This window comes from Vipera berus (assembly GCF_964194415.1).
Source record: "Vipera berus genome assembly, chromosome: 2".
In the NCBI taxonomy this organism is placed as follows: Eukaryota; Metazoa; Chordata; class Lepidosauria; order Squamata; family Viperidae; genus Vipera; species Vipera berus.
The window spans coordinates 280525657-280547294 of record NC_138203.1 but is presented as its reverse complement, the minus strand read 5'-3'; the positions used below and the strand labels follow the sequence as shown (position 1 = coordinate 280547294).

The 21638-nt window shown below is 40.2% G+C and overlaps 2 protein-coding genes across 2 annotated transcripts in view; one reads left to right on the top strand and one right to left on the bottom strand.

Moving 5' to 3' along the window:
- LOC308663021 (vomeronasal type-2 receptor 26-like) overlaps positions 1 to 21638 on the bottom strand; it is a gene marked incomplete at its 5' end in the record, with an annotated part of 262313 nt that overhangs the window by 19244 nt on the left and 221431 nt on the right. The window lies entirely within an intron of this gene.
- The window catches only part of LOC308661344 (vomeronasal type-2 receptor 26-like), a gene marked incomplete at both ends in the record, with an annotated part of 31586 nt that continues 26862 nt past the window's right edge, over positions 16915 to 21638 (top strand). Inside the window, 2 exons of the mRNA XM_081316266.1 lie at positions 16915 to 17160; positions 17535 to 17644. Coding sequence (XP_081172392.1) covers positions 16915 to 17160; positions 17535 to 17644 — 356 coding nt within the window. The remainder of the gene's footprint in view (positions 17161 to 17534; positions 17645 to 21638) is intronic.

The following is a 21638-nucleotide window of genomic DNA, read 5'->3' as shown; positions in this document are numbered from 1 at the left end:
TCCTTAGTCTATAAGCTAACCATCTACCTGGCTTGTTAGCATTGCAAAAAGTGTTATGCCTAGCAAACCGCAAATTGGTTGCCACTTGGTCAGCCATTAATTTATCAAATTGTCCTCTTAATAGCTTAATAACCTCCTTAGTCTTCACATCCAATGGGTTCAAAATCAAGGCCTTTTCTTTTTCCCTAATTTCATTCTCCAATTCTTTCCTTCTGGCTTCCAAAGTACGTCTGTGTTTATTATTCATATATATCAACACCCCTCTCATATAGGCCTTGCTAGCATCCCAAACCATGTCCATAGAAGTATCCTTATTCATATTAATTTCAAAAAAATCCTTCATCCGCTGTTTACATTCTTCCACGTTTCTCTGATTTCTAAACAAGTTCTCATTTACGCGCCATGAGCGCCTATCTCTATTGTCCTTATTGATCTCTAACCAAACTGGACTATGGTCAGAAATAGCTCTTGCACAGATCTTTACCTTCTTAATCCTAGAAAAAAAGTCATTGGTCAACAAAATAAAATCAATCCTAGAAAAAGATTGATGTCTATCAGAAAAAAAAGTATAATCCTTTTCATGCAGGTGATTGTCGCGCCAAATATCTCGCAGTTCCAAATCATCCTTCATTTCAAAAAAAGATTTAGGCAATCTGGCATGACTCGGAGAGCGCTTAAAAAGACCAGCCTTGTCCATCTGTACATCCAAAACACCATTCCAGTCCCCCATAAAAATAAATGATTTGTAATCCAATTGGGTAAGCTTTGTATGAAGTAAGCTAAAAAAATCAGCTTGCTGTTGATTAGGAGCATACAGTCCAACTAAAAGCGTTTTTTTGCCTTCTAGCAGCAAATCTATCATAAGATATCTACCATGTTTATCCGCTTCAATTAGTTCCGCTGATAAAGTAGTTTTAACATAAACAACCACTCCATTTTTCTTATTCATCGCAGAGGCAACAAATTGCGTGTCCAATCTTGAATTGGATAAATACTTTTGGTCCATAACCCTAATATGCGTTTCTTGCAAACATATAACATCAATCTTGAATTGTTTTAAATATTGAAAAACTTTCTTTCTCTTCTGTGGTGAATTTAGTCCATTAACATTCCAGGTTAGAAATTTAGTCGCCATGCGTGGCATCCCGAAGCTGTTGGAGCACATCTTTAATAGCCCCTCTGTCTTCTTTGGGCCGTGCTCCTCCCACTGCTTCGCTGTAAGTACGCTTTGAGAATTCCATAAACTTCTGTTGGTCTTGCTCTTTTATTTGTTTTGCTCGTTTTAAAGCGGCACGTGTCACCCTCTGCTCTCCAGCACCAGCCAACGATGTTGTACTTTGATCCCCTCCAGCACCATTCTCCTCTTTCTGTCCACCTTCAGCCTCTTGAGATTTCCCTTCTCCAAATCCCTTTACAGCTTCCAAAAGTGATAGTGGGGTCGCTTTTAAAACATCATTATAGAAATCACGCGCCTGTGTCACAGTAACCAGACGGTATCTTTTACCTTCATACATCACCACCAATCCGACAGGAATCTCCCATCTAAACTTTATTTCACGTTGCTTAAGTTCTTGCACAAGAAATGCAAAATCCTTCCTTCTCCTTAAAATCTTTGGAGGAATTTCTTTTAAAACCAAAACTTCTTGGTCAGCAATCACAACTTTAGTATCATAAGCTGCTTGAATAACTTCATCTCTGGTTTCTCTCTTTATAAAATAGACCACCACATCTCTAGGTAGCTTTCTCTGTCTAGCAATCCATGAGTTTACACGAAAAACTTTATCCATGCATCCCTTTATTTCAGATGCTGGCTGATCCAATACTGCTTCCAACGCCTCAGAAATCAACTGCTTTAGGTCTTCTTTAGGATTCTCTTTTAAGCCTCTGATTCTAATAGCATGCTGCATCTGATGATACTGGACAAGACTCAATTCTCCGTACATTCTATCCCTTAAATCTTCATTCTCCAGTACCTTTACTTCTAATATAGCATTCTTTTGACTCAGATCCTCCACTTTTTCATCCAAACTTTGCACACATTCAGCCACGCTTTGCACTGTAGACAATATGTCTACCCTCATCGCACTAAACTTCTCTTCCATCCTCTCCTCCATTACTTTAAACTTCTCTTCTATCCTCTCCTCCAATTTCTCCAATTTCTCCTCCACCTTTGCCAGCTTGTCACCCAGCATTTCTGATATTACCTGGGATTGTTTTTCCAAAGCATCTACTAGCTCTTTCGATGTCAATGCAGCAGGAGGAAGGAAAGCTTGCAACGATGTCTGTTGCACCGGGGAAGTTCCTGCACTCCGAAGAGTTTTTGAGGGAGGTTTAGCCGCCATCTTTTCACTTTCACTTGTTGCGCACTTTCACTTTAGGTTTATAAAGTCCATTAAGCTAGAGAATAAGAATAAAAGTCCTCTTCACCTTGACCTCCTGTACCGCTCTGCCTGCTCCTTTTTATTCCAAGGTCTTTCCTTCTGGCAGGGGTGGTCGCAAACGCCTGGCTCTGCTCCAAAAATCCCGGAGCAGAGACGCTGAACAGCTGGGAGCAACCCAGGCTACGGGGGAGTTCAATCCTTCAGCCGCCCAAGCTTTAAGCTCAGGCGGCCCCGGAGAACTCAACCCCTACCTGGGGCCTCACCCCCTCCTCTTCTCCCAAGGAGGGGGCTTCAAATCCACCCGAACAGCTGATTGGCGCTGTTTCGGGTGAAAACAACTCAGCTGAGCAGCGGGCAGCCCGAAACGGCTGTCTCCAGCGCCGCGCCGCACCGGAAGTCCCTTGCTCTAATGTCTTTATCTTCAGTTCGGTCTGGATTCTTCTTCCATCTTGGTTCATTTGCTTTAAGTAGAAAGTCTTATCCAGTTTTGTAGTTAATGCTTGGCTATCCAAGTTTTCAAAAAGCTGTCTTTGTTGATCTTCCGCATCCTCTATCTTAGCATCACTATATTGTGTGTGGTATACTTCTGGAGTTATAGGCTCTTTAGATGAAGTCAAAATTTGAGTATTCATTTTTTCCATAATTTGTTGTTGGCCCTTAGGGTTGTCTGTCATAGTGATAGTTCCTTGTGCTTTTAAAATTGTGGGTGCTTTGAATGGAGTCACGTTTTGGATATTAGTTTTTAAAATATCTTGTTGTTGTTCCTTATATTCCTCTGTCTCAATAGTAATTTGTTCCAATTTTGTTGTATTCTGAATTGTAAATTCTTTAGTTGGAGTCTGGGTCTGAGTTTGTGTATTGGAGTTGACACCTAAATTTTTCAATCTGGAGATCTCAGTGACATTATGGATTGTTTCAAGTATAAGGTTATAGTCAAGCGAGGTTTGTGGCTGATCAATCTCCATTTTGAAATAATTGTAAATAGTCCTTAGTGGAGGCTAATTTTAAAACAAGAGTCAGTAAATGTTTACCTCCACAAGTCTTAAAAGCTAAATTCACCTCCAGCTGTTTCAGGTTTTTATCTTTAGCTGATGCCAAGGACAGTTCCAAAGTATAAACAAGTTTATTTGCCAAATAATATTCACTTGCTGTATCAGGCTTGGCCACAAGATATCCCCAGAGTACTTAAAATACTTTTCAGACAGAGTAGATTTTTTCCAATTTTGAGCCCTTGTACATATTTCTTTTTTCTTTTTTCTCTCTTTTTTTTAGTCAGATAGAGTAGCCAGTTTCTGTAAGGATAGGAATTTTGGGTCACCAAAGATAGAAGGGAAGTAAGTCCAATTAGTTGATATTATTTTGTTTGAGGTTTATTTCTTTTCTTCTCCTGATGTAACCAGATGGCGCCATTAAGGAGGGTGGGGAAAAAATTCCTTCGCTCTCTCATCACTGGGGAAAACAGATTCAAGAAGCTGTTAACAGGAAGAGGTAGACAGTTAGGACAAAGAGAAGGCAGGTCTCACCCAGTTTTTCCGCTGTGCTTTCGAGTGCTTGCTTGTGAGTTTGGCTTCAGCAGGAAACAGCTGGAGCAATGGGCCATGGGAGTGGCCGATCCTTTCTTCATTTGTCCAGAGAGCTGCTCCAAGTTGACAGAAGGTCCACGGCCCTTCCACCATCAACTGGAGAGTCCTCTCCCCTGCTCACTGCCCCTCCAGGGTGACCTTTGACCTCTTTACAAGGGTCACCTGGTGAAAGAAACCCAAATGACATGAGGAGCGTTCTCCTCATGCATCTGGCTGTGCCACGATCCACAACCAGAAGCCCAGTATTCCCATCAGCTATTTAGGAACTGTAATGATAGGCTAGAATAACTTTGAGGAGAAGATTAACTGCCCAGGAAGTGGTCAGATAAAGTGGGGGATCCTGCAGCTGTCTAACAGCCAGCAAAAGAAACTCAGAAAGGATCCTCCCTAAATTATCAGGCTGTAAAATTAATTGGTGTGAGATTTGTACTTTTAGACTTGCAAGATTTTCTTAATAGCACTCGAGTAAAACAGAATTAGCTCCTGAGGTCATGTTTCCTGTTCAGTTTACCTGGGAGAAGATTATCTCGGGAACTGTCATCTTGGAAAAAAATCCATGCTTTTGGGTAATCACTCTTTCTTTTCAAGGAGTTTATGAAGAATCTCTTCTTTGCTGTTGTTCAATTTATTTGATACCTGCTGTAGAATGTTCGCTATAATTGACCAAATGTGTCTATTATCTTTTCTCAGTTCATATTTCTTCAATATAGGGATTGATGAATTTTACTGAAACTTTCTCATTCACTTATGAACCTAGTGGTAACACTTGTCCTAATTAAGCATGTTTGCACATTAAAAAAAAAGTAGAAAAAAGAGTCATGCATGAAAACACCAGGTGGAATAAAAGAATTTTTTTCTTCTTTTAAAATTCCTGGATGTTTCCATTCTAGTTCCATCCCTTTCTGGAGAAGAATGAGTTCTACAATCTTTCCCATTGGAATCTTTACCTGGACCATAATGGAGAAGTAACTGCAGATATGGACATTGAAGTCTTGGTGATTTCCCCCGAGGGGGATTTGATCAAAAGGAAAGTGGGGAGTATTGAAACACAGAGAGTTATTATTAACCAAATTGCTCTTTCATGGTTAAATCTGCTCAACAAGGTGGGTAAAATATTGCTGTGTTTTCTCTTTTTTCTAAAGATTATGACCCATTTCAAGTGGGCTAACTCTACTCACCATGGTGGATGACCTTCACTGAGAGTGGAATGTATAGAAGAAAAAACTTAACATTTTGTTAGACTGCTTGTGGGCACTTCAGTATTATTTAGAAAAGGTGTCCTTCAGATGCCATGATAAGGAATATTCTTTGAAATTGATTCAGTCATGTCCTATATTGAATGCTGGGTGATTATTCTTTAGGATGGAGACAATGGATGAAGCTGGTGAGAAATATTCAACTGCTGGCATTTATTCTGCTAATAGCCTCAGGTTCTTTTAAGCAGTGTCTGCATTAAGGTTTGGACTGAACCAGATGAAATATAGTTGTGACTGGTTAGAGGTTCTGTTGGTCATGTGAGAAATAAGCCTCACCTTGTTCAAACTGAAGAATGTCTCCCTTGCTAAGCACATTGATTTGTGCTTAGATTGTAAGCCACCCTGAGTCTTTGGAGAAGGGCGGGATATAAATGGGATTTAAAAAAGAAAGAAAGAAAGAAAGGTCACTGATGTTCTATAATGTTTTTAAGCAGCCCAAACCTGCCCAGAGTTATCCATGTCTCTCTTTCACCCTATTGGGATGAGCCGTAGGCCTTTGGCTCCCCTGAATAAGGTCCAATGATTTAGGTTCACATGAAATCATAAAGACTGTTTTAATGTGAGATAATTCCCTGACCTAGAAAACTGAAGCAGCAAAACAAGACCTTGATCAAAAGAAAATCCCTTCCTCATTTTGGAAATAACAAGGGAAAATTTGAAAGGAAATGCTACTTACATTTGGGCTTTGGCTTGTAAGAGGGCACTTCCTCTAAAAATCCCTTGAATGCAAAAATTTTTTAATCTTTATTGTTAGCTACCTTAAGTCCCTCTGAGCAAAAAGGAGGATCAAAAATTAAATTAATAATAAATGTAGATTTGTCTTTCCATGAACGTTGGTGTCCCCTAAATGTAGTCCTTCAGTACAAAACAACAACACCCATACACAGAGCTGGATACAAGTCTTCTACACTTGTCCCACTTGCTGAAGATGAAAAAAATGTCTGACCTACCCTTTTTGAGGGACATGTTCTCATGACCTCTCCTGCATCTCAACTCACCGCAGTTCTAGAAACTAGGTAGTCAGTTTTAGCTTTAGTTGAGAGCCATATGAACTGAATAAAGAAAAACACAAATAGAGAAAGCCCTGATTTTTAAGGATTTTATTTCCTTTCTATCTTAATTGGGGGACGGTTTTAGACTACTTTCAAAGGGAAGCAGTTTTGCAATGTTTTATATGCTCCAGAAGCCACATATCTAGATCCTACTGGTCCAAAGTTTCTTTCTTCATTACAGTTTTATTTTAATAAATCTAATCTAATAAAAAATAATACATCTTTTACAATAATTTCTTTTCCAAAATTTAATGCAAGATCATTGTACTGTATTTTAAAATCATAGTTATGTGAAGAATGGAAAAATGCATGTTAACTACTGTATTTTCTGACGTATAAGACGACTGTTTAACCCATGAAAATCTTCTCAAAAGTCAGGGGTCGTCTTATACGCCGGGAACTTAAACTTTAGGGACAGGGCTGGCTGGAAAACCTGGAGCAGATCTCCCATTTGGTCTGCGCAGGGAAAGCTTTAGAGTGAATTAGGAAAAGTTTAATCCATTTGCACTGTTTTATGTTTACATGTTTGATGACAAACAGCCTTATGTTTGTAAGTGACAGTTTTCCTACTAAGTACCTGCATGTCATAAGCATTTGAATTAAAATTACCATATTAAAATCAAATCTGATGGTTTTTTTTTAATTTTTATTTGGTGTGCGTTGGAAGAGGGGTAGTCTTATACGGTGAGTATAGCCCAAACCCTATAATTTAACAGGAAATGTAGGGGGTTGTCTTATACGCCCAGTCGTCTTATACGCCGGAAAATACAGTAGACTAGGAGGAGGAAACAAACTGGCTGTCACTTAAGGCTTATTTTTTTCAGTTCCATCCCTCCAGACTTTCTTAAGTAGAAAAAACATTTATTTCAATGTTAGATGCCGAAAGCAAAGGGGAATGAGTAAATGAACAATCTGCCAGAATTTATCTCTCCTAAATTTGTTTGGAATGAATCAGTGATTTCATATTTATCCAAATGAAGCCCAGAAACTCTTTGGCTAATGTTAATGTCTGCATCCATTTTTATTTATCTATTTTATTTTGAATTCCTTGTTTTTTGCTTAGTCTCTGCCTCAGTCCCAATGTGTGGAAAATTGTCATCCTGGATTTGTCAAGCGGAAGCGTGAAGGAGAGCCAATTTGCTGCTATGATTGCATTCCTTGTCCGGAGGGGACCATCTCCACTCAGGAAGGTGGGGAACCCCAAAGAAAAGGGCAGGCCTTGTGGAAGGGGATTCATCTGAAACACTGTCACAAAAGTACAGGTTAAAAGACAGATTGAAGCTCAATTGTTTTTTTTTTGTTTTTGTTTTTGCCAGGAGTTTGGCAGTTCGATTCTCATTGGCTCAAGGTTGACTCAGCCTTCCATCCTTCCAAGGTCGGTAAAATGAAGACCAAGCTTGTTGGGGGCAATAGGCTGACTCTGTGAAATGCTTTGTTAGTCTAAGCACTATTGCCTTTGGTACTATCTTCAAATTGCCCAATTTCTTACACAGAAGGAGGAATAGCAGAAAAACCTTGGAAGAGATGGAAGGTATAGAAGATTGGACAAGCTTCTCTACTTGTTAGTTTGGATTCCACATTATTTGCAGAACCAACTTTTTTTCTAGCCAATTAGATTTCAAAAGATAGGCATCCAGAGTCAAGTATATCTGGCACGACCCAGCAAATGTGCCTACAAAGATTAATTGATTCATTAAGGTAAAGGTCCCCCCGCACATGTGTGCTAGTCGTTTCCAACTCTAGGGGCCGGTGATCATCTGCATTTCAAAGCTGAAGAGCCAGCGCTTGTCCGAGGACGAGACATCATGTGGCCGGCATGACTAGACGCCAAAGGCACATGGAATGCTGTTAATTGATTCATTATATACCTCTAATAATGAAGGGACGCGGTGGCTCAGTGGGTTAGGACGCTGAGCTTGTCGATCAGAAGGTCGGCAGTTTGGCGGGTCGAATCCCGAGTGCCGCGTAACAGAGTGAGCGCCTGTTACTCGTCCCAGCTTCTGCCCACCTAGCAGTTCGAAAGCACGTAAAAATGCAAGTAGAAAAATAGGGACCACTGCGGTGGGAAGGTAACAGCGTTCCGTGCGCCTTTGGCGTCTAGTCATGCCGGCCACATGACCACGGAGACGTCCTCGGACAAGCGCTGGCTCTTCGGCTTTGAAACGGAGATGAGCACCGGCCCCTAGAGTCGGAAACGACTAGCACGCATGTGCGGGGGAACCTTTACCTTTAATAATGTAGGTTCTGCAAATTACACAAGAAATCATTCAGGTTCCAGGACCTTCCAATTTCATAAACTATAAAAATATAGCTTTTTTTTAGAAAACAATATTCTTCTTACCTTTTTAAGCAATGCTTCTGGGAAAATGCTGCTGGTAACAATTGTTGCCCTAAAAAGGTATTTCTTGAAAGGTGAAAGTACAGAATATTTATTAAAAAATTGTTTTTTTCATTTTACTCAGATACAGAAAAATGCACCAAGTGTCCACATGAAAAATATCCAAATGAAGACAGAATCCAATGTATCCCCAAAGTTATATCTTTCCTTTCTTTTGAAGAACATCTGGGAATCATTCTGGTCTCTTTTGTCCTATTCTTGTTCTTAGCCACAGGATTTATTTTAATTCTTTTCATTAAATATCGAGACACTCCCATTGTCAAAGCCAACAATCGGGACCTCTCTTACATCTTCCTGGTCTCCCTCCTGCTTTGCTTCTTGTCTCCACTTCTCTTCATTGGTCAACCAACGAAAGCCACCTGCCTTCTCCGACAAACAGTTTTCAGCATCATCTTCTCAGTAGCCATTTCTTCTCTCTTGGCCAAAACCATTACAGTGGTGCTGGCTTTCCTGGCCACAAAACCAGGAAACCAAGTGAAGAGATGGTTGGGAAAGAGCTTGGCTAACTCCATCATCCTTTCATGTTCTGCTGTCCAAATTCTCATCTGCTCCATTTGGCTTGGAGTGTCTCCCCCATTCCCTGACTCTGACTTTCACTCCCAGCCTGGAGAGATTATCCTGCAATGCAATGAAGGCTCTATTTTCATGTTGTACATCACCCTCAGCTACATGGGCTTCCTGGCTGCCATCTGCTTCACAGTGGCTTTCCTGGCCAGGAATCTCCCTGGAACCTTCAATGAAGCCAAGCCGATCACCTTCAGCATGCTGGTCTTCTGCAATGTCTGGGTCTCCTTCCTGCCCACCTACCTGAGCACCAAAGGGAAATACATGGTGGCTGTTCAGGTCTTCTCCATCTTGGCCTCCACTGCTGGTCTGTTGGGTTGTGTCTTCATCCCCAAGTGCTATATTATCATTCTGAGGCCAGACTTGAATACAAAAGAGAATCTTATGACCAGACGTAATGTATAAATGTGAGTTAGGGGTATTTCCAGTCTCAAACATTCCAACAGGCCAAGCATAGAAATTGTATCAAGCTGTCCCCCGTACATTAGCTGGGACAATGATTTTGAGCTGAAATAATCAAAGGGCAATTGGAAGATAGTGTCCCCCATACTTACCAAGTATAATTGCAAGATGTCCTCTTTCAAGCAGTCAAATTAACATATTTGCCCTGTGTCTTTAGCATACCTGAAGCCTGAAATGCCATGCCCCAAATATTTGAAACTTGTGCAGTAGGAATGTTGTTGATATGACAGAAATATTTTTGGATAGTTTTGGTTGTCTCAATATTTTTGATTGTCTCAAAGTTCCATTATTTTAGTTTTATCATAGATTCTCATGGGTTAGGATGCTGAGCTTGTCGATCAGAAGGTCGGCAGTTTGGCGGGTCGAATCCCGAGTGCCGCGTAACAGAGTGAGTGCCTGTTACTCGTCCCAGCTTCTGCCAACCTAGCAGTTTGAAAGCACGTAAAAATGCAAGTAGAAAAATAGGGAACACTCTGGTGGGAAGGTTCCGTGCGCCTTTGGCGTCTAGTCATGCCGGCCACATGACCACGGAGACGTCCTCGGACAAGCGCTGGCTCTTCGGCTTTGAAACGGAGATGAGCACCAGCCTCTAGAGTCGGAAACAACTAGCACGCATGTGCGGGGGAACCTTTACCTTTCCCTTTACCTTTTTACTCAAGATCTCATCATCATCAGAAACTTACTGTTTTCTTTTTCTTATTTTAATTTCTACATTTTTAACTTTAAGCATATATATATATATATATATATATATATATATATATATATATATATATATATATATATATATATATATATATATATATATATATATGTAACTGATTTTGTCTTGGTTGAGAGTGTCTTAGTGTTTTCTACTCGCAAAGTATGAAGTTCACAGAAAAAGTATCCTCTTCTCCCCGTTTCTTAAGTTACTACCAGAAAAATCCTTCTTAGGCAGAGTCCATAAAGATGATGCATTCTTAAACCATTAACTGCTAGGAGTGCTTACATAAGTAGGAATCTGGAGTGTAAAATAATAGTAATAATAATGTTAATGTCTTTTTATTTTAAATATTTGACTTTCCACATTACAGATGTAAATGATTGTATTTGAATCTATTTCTATCCTGAAGCTACATGGAAGAGAACTGAGCTCTTTGTCCTTTGTGTATTTTCAAACAAACTGTTCCAAATATTCTATACCTAATATTTGAATGTTCTTCTTCTCCATTTCACCTTGTCACAGGTTCTTTTACATAACCCTTTCTCCTTTCTAGGATATCTCTTTTCCCCTATTGTCAGGAAGGCTAGGAAGAATCCCTGGTTCCTTCTCTTCCTGTTTTTGCTCCATCCTTGTTTTTGCCTTAGGTGGGGCCCTTAGAGTTACTCCCACTAACTTAGTCCCCTTCTTGAGTCCTTTTCTCCGACTCTGACTCTCAGTAAGTGGAAAAATATATTCCAGTTACTAGGTTACATGGCAAGTTAGATATAAATTCTGCCGCCATTACCTGTTCCTTTCCCTGTGCCTGTAATTTGGCTTTGACCAATGCAACCATCTCAGTCCATCCAAATATATTTGTAAAAGGTGTGGCACTACCTTTTTTTTTACTAAATGAGTTTATTTATTTATTTTTTATTTTAATCCCATTTATATCCCGCCCTTTTCCGAAGACTCAGGGCGGCTTACAAGCTTAGCAATAGCCTTCATTCTATGTATATGCCTGCTTATTAGGGCTTTCGCTCCCCCCAAGCGGCATTATTACAAAGTCAGCTTAATTGCCCCCAACAATCTGGGTCCTCATTTTACCTACCTCGGAAGGATGGAAGGCTGAGTCAACCTTGAGCCTGGTGGGATGCGAACCTGCACTAATTGCAGGCAGCTGGTGTTGCTTAAGGAGGCATTAGCCCACTGCTCCACCAAGGCACTGCACCAAGGCAGTGTTATCAATGTTCCTCTACTCCCAGTATCTACTAAGCCCCACAAAGTCACCCCAATAACTTTTGCTAGGATCTTTTTTTCCCCTCAGAGACCCTTCCACTACTGAAGCCATTCTTTTTTTTTTTCCCTCTTGCTTCTACAGTCTTTGGATCAAGGACCAATTTCCCCCACAGTTGCATATTTCCTTCCTGTTTCTTTTTACTATCCCTTAGGTCGAAAACAATATATATTTTCCCATGGGACAGTTGCAGTATCAATTCTCAAGCTTCCTCCAACGATTCTGGATTGCTTACCTTTAATACCAGCAAAGCCATCATAGGTTCAGGTCCATTGTGCCGTTTCCTGAAATGGTAGATTTTCTTTTCTCTGGACTCCCAACTCAATTTTGCCATTTACTTGCCCAGTTCTCTGTAATATGCAGGGACCTTGCCACTTAGCCTAAAGTTTGCTATTCCTTTTTTTTTTAACTTTTACATTCTTTGTATAAATGGCCACTTTTCCCACATTTGCAGCCGCTCTGGGTCCCTTTGACCTACCACTGTCTTCCAAAGGCTTCTTTATTCCTTTGAAATTTCTCTCTTCTAGCTCTTTAATGTTCCTACTTACTGGAATAGTTCTTCTTATTCTCCACTTTCCTCCTGCAACTTCCCTTCCAACATTCTCTGACTTTTTTGCTGCCATGAAGTTCTCAGCCAATTCAACTGACCTGATTCTGGGTTGTGTTCTTGAACCCAAACCCTCAGTTTGATAGAGAGTATCTGTAGAATCTGTTCTAAAATTATCTTCTCTACCACATGGGGCAACACATTGTCTCTCAGGCTATTTACAGGAGATAGAAATTCTTTTGAACATGTAGAACATGTATCTGTAGAATCTGATCTAAAATTTACCACTTTTTCTTTGCTTCTTTCCTCTGGCCTCAACCATTTCCTACTTAGATCTTCTAACCTTGCCCATATTCACAAATCCCTTTCTGTTTGTCTTAAGTGTGGCTCCTGAACCTCTGCCTATAGGGAGTGACATCATATTTATATAGTATTAATCTCCTACACATGAAGAGCAATCTACTATTTATTTTCCTGGAAGAACTAATATAACTTCCCAAGACATTTCCCATTATACATGGGGCAACACATTCCCTCTCAGGCCATTTACAAGAGGTAGAAATTCTTTTGAACATGGTAAAAGAGCCTTGGTGGAGCAGTGGGCTAATGCCTCCTTAAGTAACACCAGCTGCCTGCAATTAGTGCAGGTTCGCATCCCACCAGGCTCAAGGTTGACTCAGCCTTCCATCCTTCCGAGGTAGGTAAAATGAGGACCCAGATTGTTGGGGGCAATAAGCTGAGTTTGTAATAATGCCGCTTGGGGGGGGGCGAAAGCCCTAATAAAGCAGGCATATACATAGAATGAAGGCTATTGCTAAGCACATTGATTTGTGCTTTAGATTGTAAGCCGCCCTGAGTCTTTGGAGAAGGGCGGGATATAAATGGGATTTAACAAAAAAAGCTTCTGAGTCTTCCATTGCTGAGTGGGAAATTCCGAGCCCCAGGAAACTGACTCATTGTTGTCCTTTCACACCCTTCATTGATCAGAACCATTTTGACAGCATGTAGGTCAAGCTAAGTCTGAGCTACCTTCCACAGCTGCCTTCAGAATTTGTTTTTTAATTGGATTGTTGTACACTGCTCAGAATCACTTTTTGTGACATATCTGGCTATATAAATTTGATTAATAAATCGCTAAGGACACAACAGCAGGGGACTTTGGTGCTCTCTGATCTTCGTTGTTTTCTTGCAGACATTTCATTACCCAAACTAGGCAGCATCATCAGTGCTAAGTGATGTTACTAGCGCTGATGATGTTACCTCTTCAGGTACTGAAACATCTGCAAGAAAACAAACAACCTCAGAGAGCACCAAAGAGTCCTCATTTCAACCCTGAGCTACAAATATTTCTTTGACTGACATCAACCTATTTGGATCTGTCCGGCTCTCCAGGGAGGTTCTTCCACAAGGCAGGGGATGCCAGAGAGAACGGCTGGGTTCTGGGTCCAACCAGATGATATGGTTTCATAGAGGGAGTACCAAGAATCTCCCTGTGCTAGCCCTTCCATGGGCCATATTGGATGCCCAAAAATTAATGACTTAACCCACTCCATTTCCCGACTGATTCTTCACACACATTTAAGCAGGGACCGAAGAGATATCAAACAAATTAGACAAACTTTATAGATACCTAGACCAGTTCAACAGGTTTCATAGGTTTATACCTAAAATTGTTATGCTATCCACATTTTACCTATTCATGAATTTAACTCCAAACATGTAAATAGTTTGCTGTATTTTTTCTATCACTTTATACACTGGCCCCTGACCACAGTCATCTTTTGGTTTCTTCTATTATTTAGTTGCACCTTTACAAACAAATAATGGCTTCTCTCCCAATGAAGAAAAATAACTACTTTTTTCCCCCAAAATTGAAATGTCCCAACAGTAGAACACAAAGTCAAACTTTTCATGACTATAATGAACAAACAAGATTTTCAGGGACTTTGTTTTGGTTTTGTACATTTTAAGAGAGAAGAATATCACATAAACAAAAACAGCCACCCATTTCTTAACAAAGGTAAACTAGAACCAACTCTATCCATATTGAAGATGGGTATTTCAGACTCATGCTAAAGTTCTCTCTTGAGACTGGAATATATCAAGAGATTTTTCTAAGGGATGTTTGGGAAAAAGTTCTCCCATCTCATTCTTTGTCTCATTTTCAGAGTTTGATCCCATTTGTGACTCCTCCCATTCAGCACCTGCTTGTTGACTCACTCAGAGTTTTGAGAGATGATGTCTCTCCTTGTGGCCCTTATCCAAATCATAGTGATTTATTTATTCTCTTGGTGCTAAATCTCCAAAGACAGATATCACACAAACACACTTCCACTATGATATCATATCAAAGCCTTTGTTGGCTAATCTCTTTGCAATGGAAAATCTTGGTTGCATAAGTGGCCTTGAAGGCTTTTAAGACAGGCAGGGGCTGCAGATGTGAAGGCTTGTATAGACTCTGTCTGGATTAGGAAACTTCTGGAGCTTCTGTCTCGGAAGAGGGATTCAATGTCTTTCACCTCTTTATATCGCCGGGTCTTCAAAGCAAGGCATTTAAGACAGGCAGGGGCTGCAGATGTGAAGTCTTGGATGGACTCTGTCTGGATTAGGAAACCTCTGGAGCTTCTGTCTTGGAAGAGGGTGCTGGTTTCTCCCACCTCTTCAAATCACCGTGTCTTCCCAACAAGGCTGGAGACTCCATCAGGAACACAAGTCATGTTGCTGCTTCTGCTGCTTCTGCTGCCCCAAGAAGTTCTGGCAAGTCTCAGAGTCAAATGCATCCTGACTCTGAAGAGGGACGAGGTGCACCCACAGAACCATTACAAGCCAGGAGAATTTCTCATTGGTGGCATTGTCTCTGCAACGAGGATGCTGCTTCTACCATTAAGCTTCAACAAATCTCCTTTGACTCAAATTTCTCTGTAAGTCAAATTTCCTGCACAGAATTAGAGCCTCTCCATTCCACTCTAAGTTCTCAAATCTCAGCCGCCTCTCTTGCAATTAGTGATCTCTTTGATCTGCTAGTTTTTCTCTCTTTCTGTCTCATTTCACCCTTGGTTCATCCTTTTCAGATGATGAACCTGATCTGACATTCTCAAATAAATAATCAGTAGAGATATTTATTATTCTTGACTTTGAAGAAGAGGCATCTGCTTTTCTTGACATTCTCTCAGCAGAGTTGGACTGTGCATGGATGAGATAGGATGGTTCTTCTCTTCTACCACCCTCATGCCCAATAAGGTCACCAGCACAGATAGAAAAATGGAGAAATATTGACTTTTTTCTCAAGTAAAAGTGAAATAAGTTCGACATTTTTTTCTATACCACCAACTAAATGTCTGAATCTCATTTGAGTGGATGCCAGAAATCTAATCATACAATGAGTTAAATGTCAGTTAACTCTTTATTGTGGACATACGAGCAACATAAACACCTCCAGAAATTGAGCACTGACTCCATTTGTTAACAGTCATAGTTGCTCACTTTATGTGTCATTATGAGTGTCTTTGTCTGTATGTGTCCTTTAATGAGTCTATATTTCATAATAGGTCAAACTTCCAATTTTTAATCATTGGAGAAGTCAATCTAAACTCTTAATCAACAGCAAGAATAAGGGCAAGATGAAGAATAAGCCATAACTGAATTTGAAACTGAATTATGTACAAATGGTGAACACTTAATAAAAAATGTATAAAATGTTAAGAATTTGAAACAGAAGATGAATAGGTTAAATTTGCATGACTGAATGCACTATTAAATTTGGATATTACACAGAGATGCAGAGAATTTGGGTAACTGGTATTCGGTTTACACTCTGTCATAGGTTAAGAGATTTTTTTAAAAAAATAAAATGATCTCTTCTTGGTACAGGACATCAGATAAATTATAAAATATGTGTAAGCATATTTCAGACCAATGCAGGAATTGGGAAACACATGGGGAAATATTTTATCATGCAGGGCGGACTTGTGAGAAAGCTCAGAAATTTTAGATATAAATTGACACAACCATGCAAAGAACTTGAAAAGCTAAAAGTTGTGAAGAAATCAGAATTCTTTTTCACTGGGACATCTGAGCAAAAAAATTAGATAACATTCATAATTTTTATATATGGCAACTGTGACAAGATTATTGTTTGCTCAATGATGGAAGGATCGTGGAATTCTCACAATGGAGGACTCAGTTGTGAAAACTGTCCAGTTTGCAGAAATGAAAAATTATCTGTTGAAAAGAAGGTGGAAAATCAGGTTTTTTCTTTTTCTTTTTTTAATTTCTTGGACCTTTTGTTCCTTTCTCTATTTATTTCTTTCCTTTTTTCTTTTGATTAATATTTCATTTTCTTAAACAATTCTTAATAAATATGAATTTAAAAAAGAATTAGAGATAGTTAACAATAACTAGACTAACTCAGAAATAATAAGCATTTAATATTCAAAAATAAAAGGAAAATGGAAAGAATCTCAGAGTTCCATTCAGATAGATGCGATTATTTTTTTTAATTTGTTTGTTTGTTTATTTATTTATTTGAAATTTGAAAATGCCTCCAAAACACTTAGCCTTAGGTGGATTAAAATATAATTATTGAAAGAACAGTTAAATAACATGGCACTTCCACTGATTATGTCCTGATATATTCATACTTTCAGTAATCCAGTAACAGAGTATTGGAAAATTCTATCCTTCCTTTTTGCAATGCAAGCAATCAGCAAGAATCCCAACCTTTCGTTCAATGTCACCCTGGGATACAACATCTATGACAATTATTTCAATGCACAAATGACCTCAGAGGCTTTGCTGGACCTGCTTTCAGAGGGGGAGGCCAATGTTCCCAACTACAGCTGTGGAAGGCAGAGAAACACAGTGGCAGTTCTTGAAGGGGCTGATACTGACACCTCCACCCAGATTTCAGCCATGTTGGGAATCTACAAAATCCCACAGGTGTGTATTTCTTGGGAAGGCCATTTTTGGACATGCAACTTACAGCCAGAGAAACTCTGTTGTAAATGAAGAGCAAAGTTCTATTGTGGGAATTGCATGAAGTAAGGCCGAAGGTTCTATCAAATGGAAGGGAAGGGTCTGAGCAGATAATCCTCTCCCTGGCACACTAGTAATGCAGACTGTGCATCCCTGCTGGCTATTTCCAATAGCCAAATGCTACACTGAAGTGAGAAGGGAGGCAATGTAAGAGCAGAATGAGCAGAGACTACCTAAAAAAGGTTCTTTATTGCGAGGAGTGAAACAATTCCTCCATTAGGGCTAGATATTGTTTTTATGGTCTCCAATAAAAAAGGTGTTTTTTTTCCCCTTTTCAGATCAATTACGGTTTTGATTCTCTGAGTGATAAAAATCCTTTCTTCTATCCAATGCTCCCTGCTGAAGGACTCCATTACCCAGGGATGGTGAAGCTGGTCCTCCATTTCAGGTGGACCTTGGTGGGTCTCCTTGAAGAGCCAGCGCTTGTCCGAGGACGAGACATCATGTGGCCGGCATGACTAGACGCCAAAGGCACATGGAATGCTGTTAATTGATTCATTATATACCTCTAATAATGAAGGGACGCGGTGGCTCAGTGGGTTAGGACGCTGAGCTTGTCGATCAGAAGGTCGGCAGTTTGGCGGGTCGAATCCCGAGTGCCGCGTAACAGAGTGAGCGCCTGTTACTCGTCCCAGCTTCTGCCCACCTAGCAGTTCGAAAGCACGTAAAAATGCAAGTAGAAAAATAGGGACCACTGCGGTGGGAAGGTAACAGCGTTCCGTGCGCCTTTGGCGTCTAGTCATGCCGGCCACATGACCACGGAGACGTCCTCGGACAAGCGCTGGCTCTTCGGCTTTGAAACGGAGATGAGCACTGGCCCCTAGAGTCGGAAACGACTAGCACGCATGTGCGGGGGAACCTTTACCTTTAATAATGTAGGTTCTGCAAATTACACAAGAAATCATTCAGGTTCCAGGACCTTCCAATTTCATAAACTATAAAAATATAGCTTTTTTTTAGAAAACAATATTCTTCTTACCTTTTTAAGCAATGCTTCTGGGAAAATGCTGCTGGTAACAATTGTTGCCCTAAAAAGGTATTTCTTGAAAGGTGAAAGTACAGAATATTTATTAAAAAATTGTTTTTTTCATTTTACTCAGATACAGAAAAATGCACCAAGTGTCCACATGAAAAATATCCAAATGAAGACAGAATCCAATGTATCCCCAAAGTTATATCTTTCCTTTCTTTTGAAGAACATCTGGGAATCATTCTGGTCTCTTTTGTCCTATTCTTGTTCTTAGCCACAGGATTTATTTTAATTCTTTTCATTAAATATCGAGACACTCCCATTGTCAAAGCCAACAATCGGGACCTCTCTTACATCTTCCTGGTCTCCCTCCTGCTTTGCTTCTTGTCTCCACTTCTCTTCATTGGTCAACCAACGAAAGCCACCTGCCTTCTCCGACAAACAGTTTTCAGCATCATCTTCTCAGTAGCCATTTCTTCTCTCTTGGCCAAAACCATTACAGTGGTGCTGGCTTTCCTGGCCACAAAACCAGGAAACCAAGTGAAGAGATGGTTGGGAAAGAGCTTGGCTAACTCCATCATCCTTTCATGTTCTGCTGTCCAAATTCTCATCTGCTCCATTTGGCTTGGAGTGTCTCCCCCATTCCCTGACTCTGACTTTCACTCCCAGCCTGGAGAGATTATCCTGCAATGCAATGAAGGCTCTATTTTCATGTTGTACATCACCCTCAGCTACATGGGCTTCCTGGCTGCCATCTGCTTCACAGTGGCTTTCCTGGCCAGGAATCTCCCTGGAACCTTCAATGAAGCCAAGCCGATCACCTTCAGCATGCTGGTCTTCTGCAATGTCTGGGTCTCCTTCCTGCCCACCTACCTGAGCACCAAAGGGAAATACATGGTGGCTGTTCAGGTCTTCTCCATCTTGGCCTCCACTGCTGGTCTGTTGGGTTGTGTCTTCATCCCCAAGTGCTATATTATCATTCTGAGGCCAGACTTGAATACAAAAGAGAATCTTATGACCAGACGTAATGTATAAATGTGAGTTAGGGGTATTTCCAGTCTCAAACATTCCAACAGGCCAAGCATAGAAATTGTATCAAGCTGTCCCCCGTACATTAGCTGGGACAATGATTTTGAGCTGAAATAATCAAAGGGCAATTGGAAGATAGTGTCCCCCATACTTACCAAGTATAATTGCAAGATGTCCTCTTTCAAGCAGTCAAATTAACATATTTGCCCTGTGTCTTTAGCATACCTGAAGCCTGAAATGCCATGCCCCAAATATTTGAAACTTGTGCAGTAGGAATGTTGTTGATATGACAGAAATATTTTTGGATAGTTTTGGTTGTCTCAATATTTTTGATTGTCTCAAAGTTCCATTATTTTAGTTTTATCATAGATTCTCATGGGTTAGGATGCTGAGCTTGTCGATCAGAAGGTCGGCAGTTTGGCGGGTCGAATCCCGAGTGCCGCGTAACAGAGTGAGTGCCTGTTACTCGTCCCAGCTTCTGCCAACCTAGCAGTTTGAAAGCACGTAAAAATGCAAGTAGAAAAATAGGGAACACTCTGGTGGGAAGGTTCCGTGCGCCTTTGGCGTCTAGTCATGCCGGCCACATGACCACGGAGACGTCCTCGGACAAGCGCTGGCTCTTCGGCTTTGAAACGGAGATGAGCACCAGCCTCTAGAGTCGGAAACAACTAGCACGCATGTGCGGGGGAACCTTTACCTTTCCCTTTACCTTTTTACTCAAGATCTCATCATCATCAGAAACTTACTGTTTTCTTTTTCTTATTTTAATTTCTACATTTTTAACTTTAAGCATATATATATATATATATATATATATATATATATATATATATATATATATATATATATGTAACTGATTTTGTCTTGGTTGAGAGTGTCTTAGTGTTTTCTACTCGCAAAGTATGAAGTTCACAGAAAAAGTATCCTCTTCTCCCCGTTTCTTAAGTTACTACCAGAAAAATCCTTCTTAGGCAGAGTCCATAAAGATGATGCATTCTTAAACCATTAACTGCTAGGAGTGCTTACATAAGTAGGAATCTGGAGTGTAAAATAATAGTAATAATAATGTTAATGTCTTTTTATTTTAAATATTTGACTTTCCACATTACAGATGTAAATGATTGTATTTGAATCTATTTCTATCCTGAAGCTACATGGAAGAGAACTGAGCTCTTTGTCCTTTGTGTATTTTCAAACAAACTGTTCCAAATATTCTATACCTAATATTTGAATGTTCTTCTTCTCCATTTCACCTTGTCACAGGTTCTTTTACATAACCCTTTCTCCTTTCTAGGATATCTCTTTTCCCCTATTGTCAGGAAGGCTAGGAAGAATCCCTGGTTCCTTCTCTTCCTGTTTTTGCTCCATCCTTGTTTTTGCCTTAGGTGGGGCCCTTAGAGTTACTCCCACTAACTTAGTCCCCCTCTTGAGTCCTTTTCTCCGACTCTGACTTTCAGTAAGTGGAAAAATATATTCCAGTTACTAGGTTACATGGCAAATTAGATAAAACTTCTGCCGCCATTACCTGTTCCTTTCCCTGTGCCTGTAATTTGGGTTTGACCAATGCAACCATCTCAGTCCATCCAAATATATTTGTAAAAGGTGTGACACTACCTTTTTTTTACTAAATGAGTTTATTTATTTATTTTTTATTTTAATCCCATTTATATCCCGCCCTTTTCCGAAGACTCAGGGCGGCTTACAAGCTTAGCAATAGCCTTCATTCTATGTATATGCCTGCTTATTAGGGCTTTATTACAAAGTCAGCTTAATTGCCCCCAACAATCTGGGTCCTCATTTTACCTACCTCGGAAGGATGGAAGGCTGAGTCAACCTTGAGCCTGGTGGGATGCGAACCTGCACTAATTGCAGGCAGCTGGTGTTGCTTAAGGAGGCATTAGCCCACTGCTCCATCAAGGCACTGCACCAAGGCAGTGTTATCAATGTTCCTCTACTCCCAGTATCTACTAAGCCTCACAAAGTCACCCCAATAACTTTTGCTAGGATCTTTTTTTTTTTTTCCTCAGAGACCCTTCCACTACTGAAGCCATTCTTTTTTTCCCCCTCTTGCTTCTACAGTCTTTGGATCAAGGACCAATTTCCCCCACAGTTGCATATTTCCTTCCTGTTTCTTTTGAGTATCCCTTAGGTCGAAACCAATATATATTTTCCCATGGGACAGTTGCAGTATCAATTCTCAAGCTTCCTCCAACGATTCTGGATTGCTTACCTTTAATACCAGCAAAGCCATCATAGGTTCAGGTCCATTGTGCCGTTTCCTGAAATGGTAGATTTTCTTTTCTCTGGACTCCCAACTCAATTTTGCCATTTACTTGCCCAGTTCTCTGTAATATGCAGGGACCTTGCCACTTAGCCTAAAGTT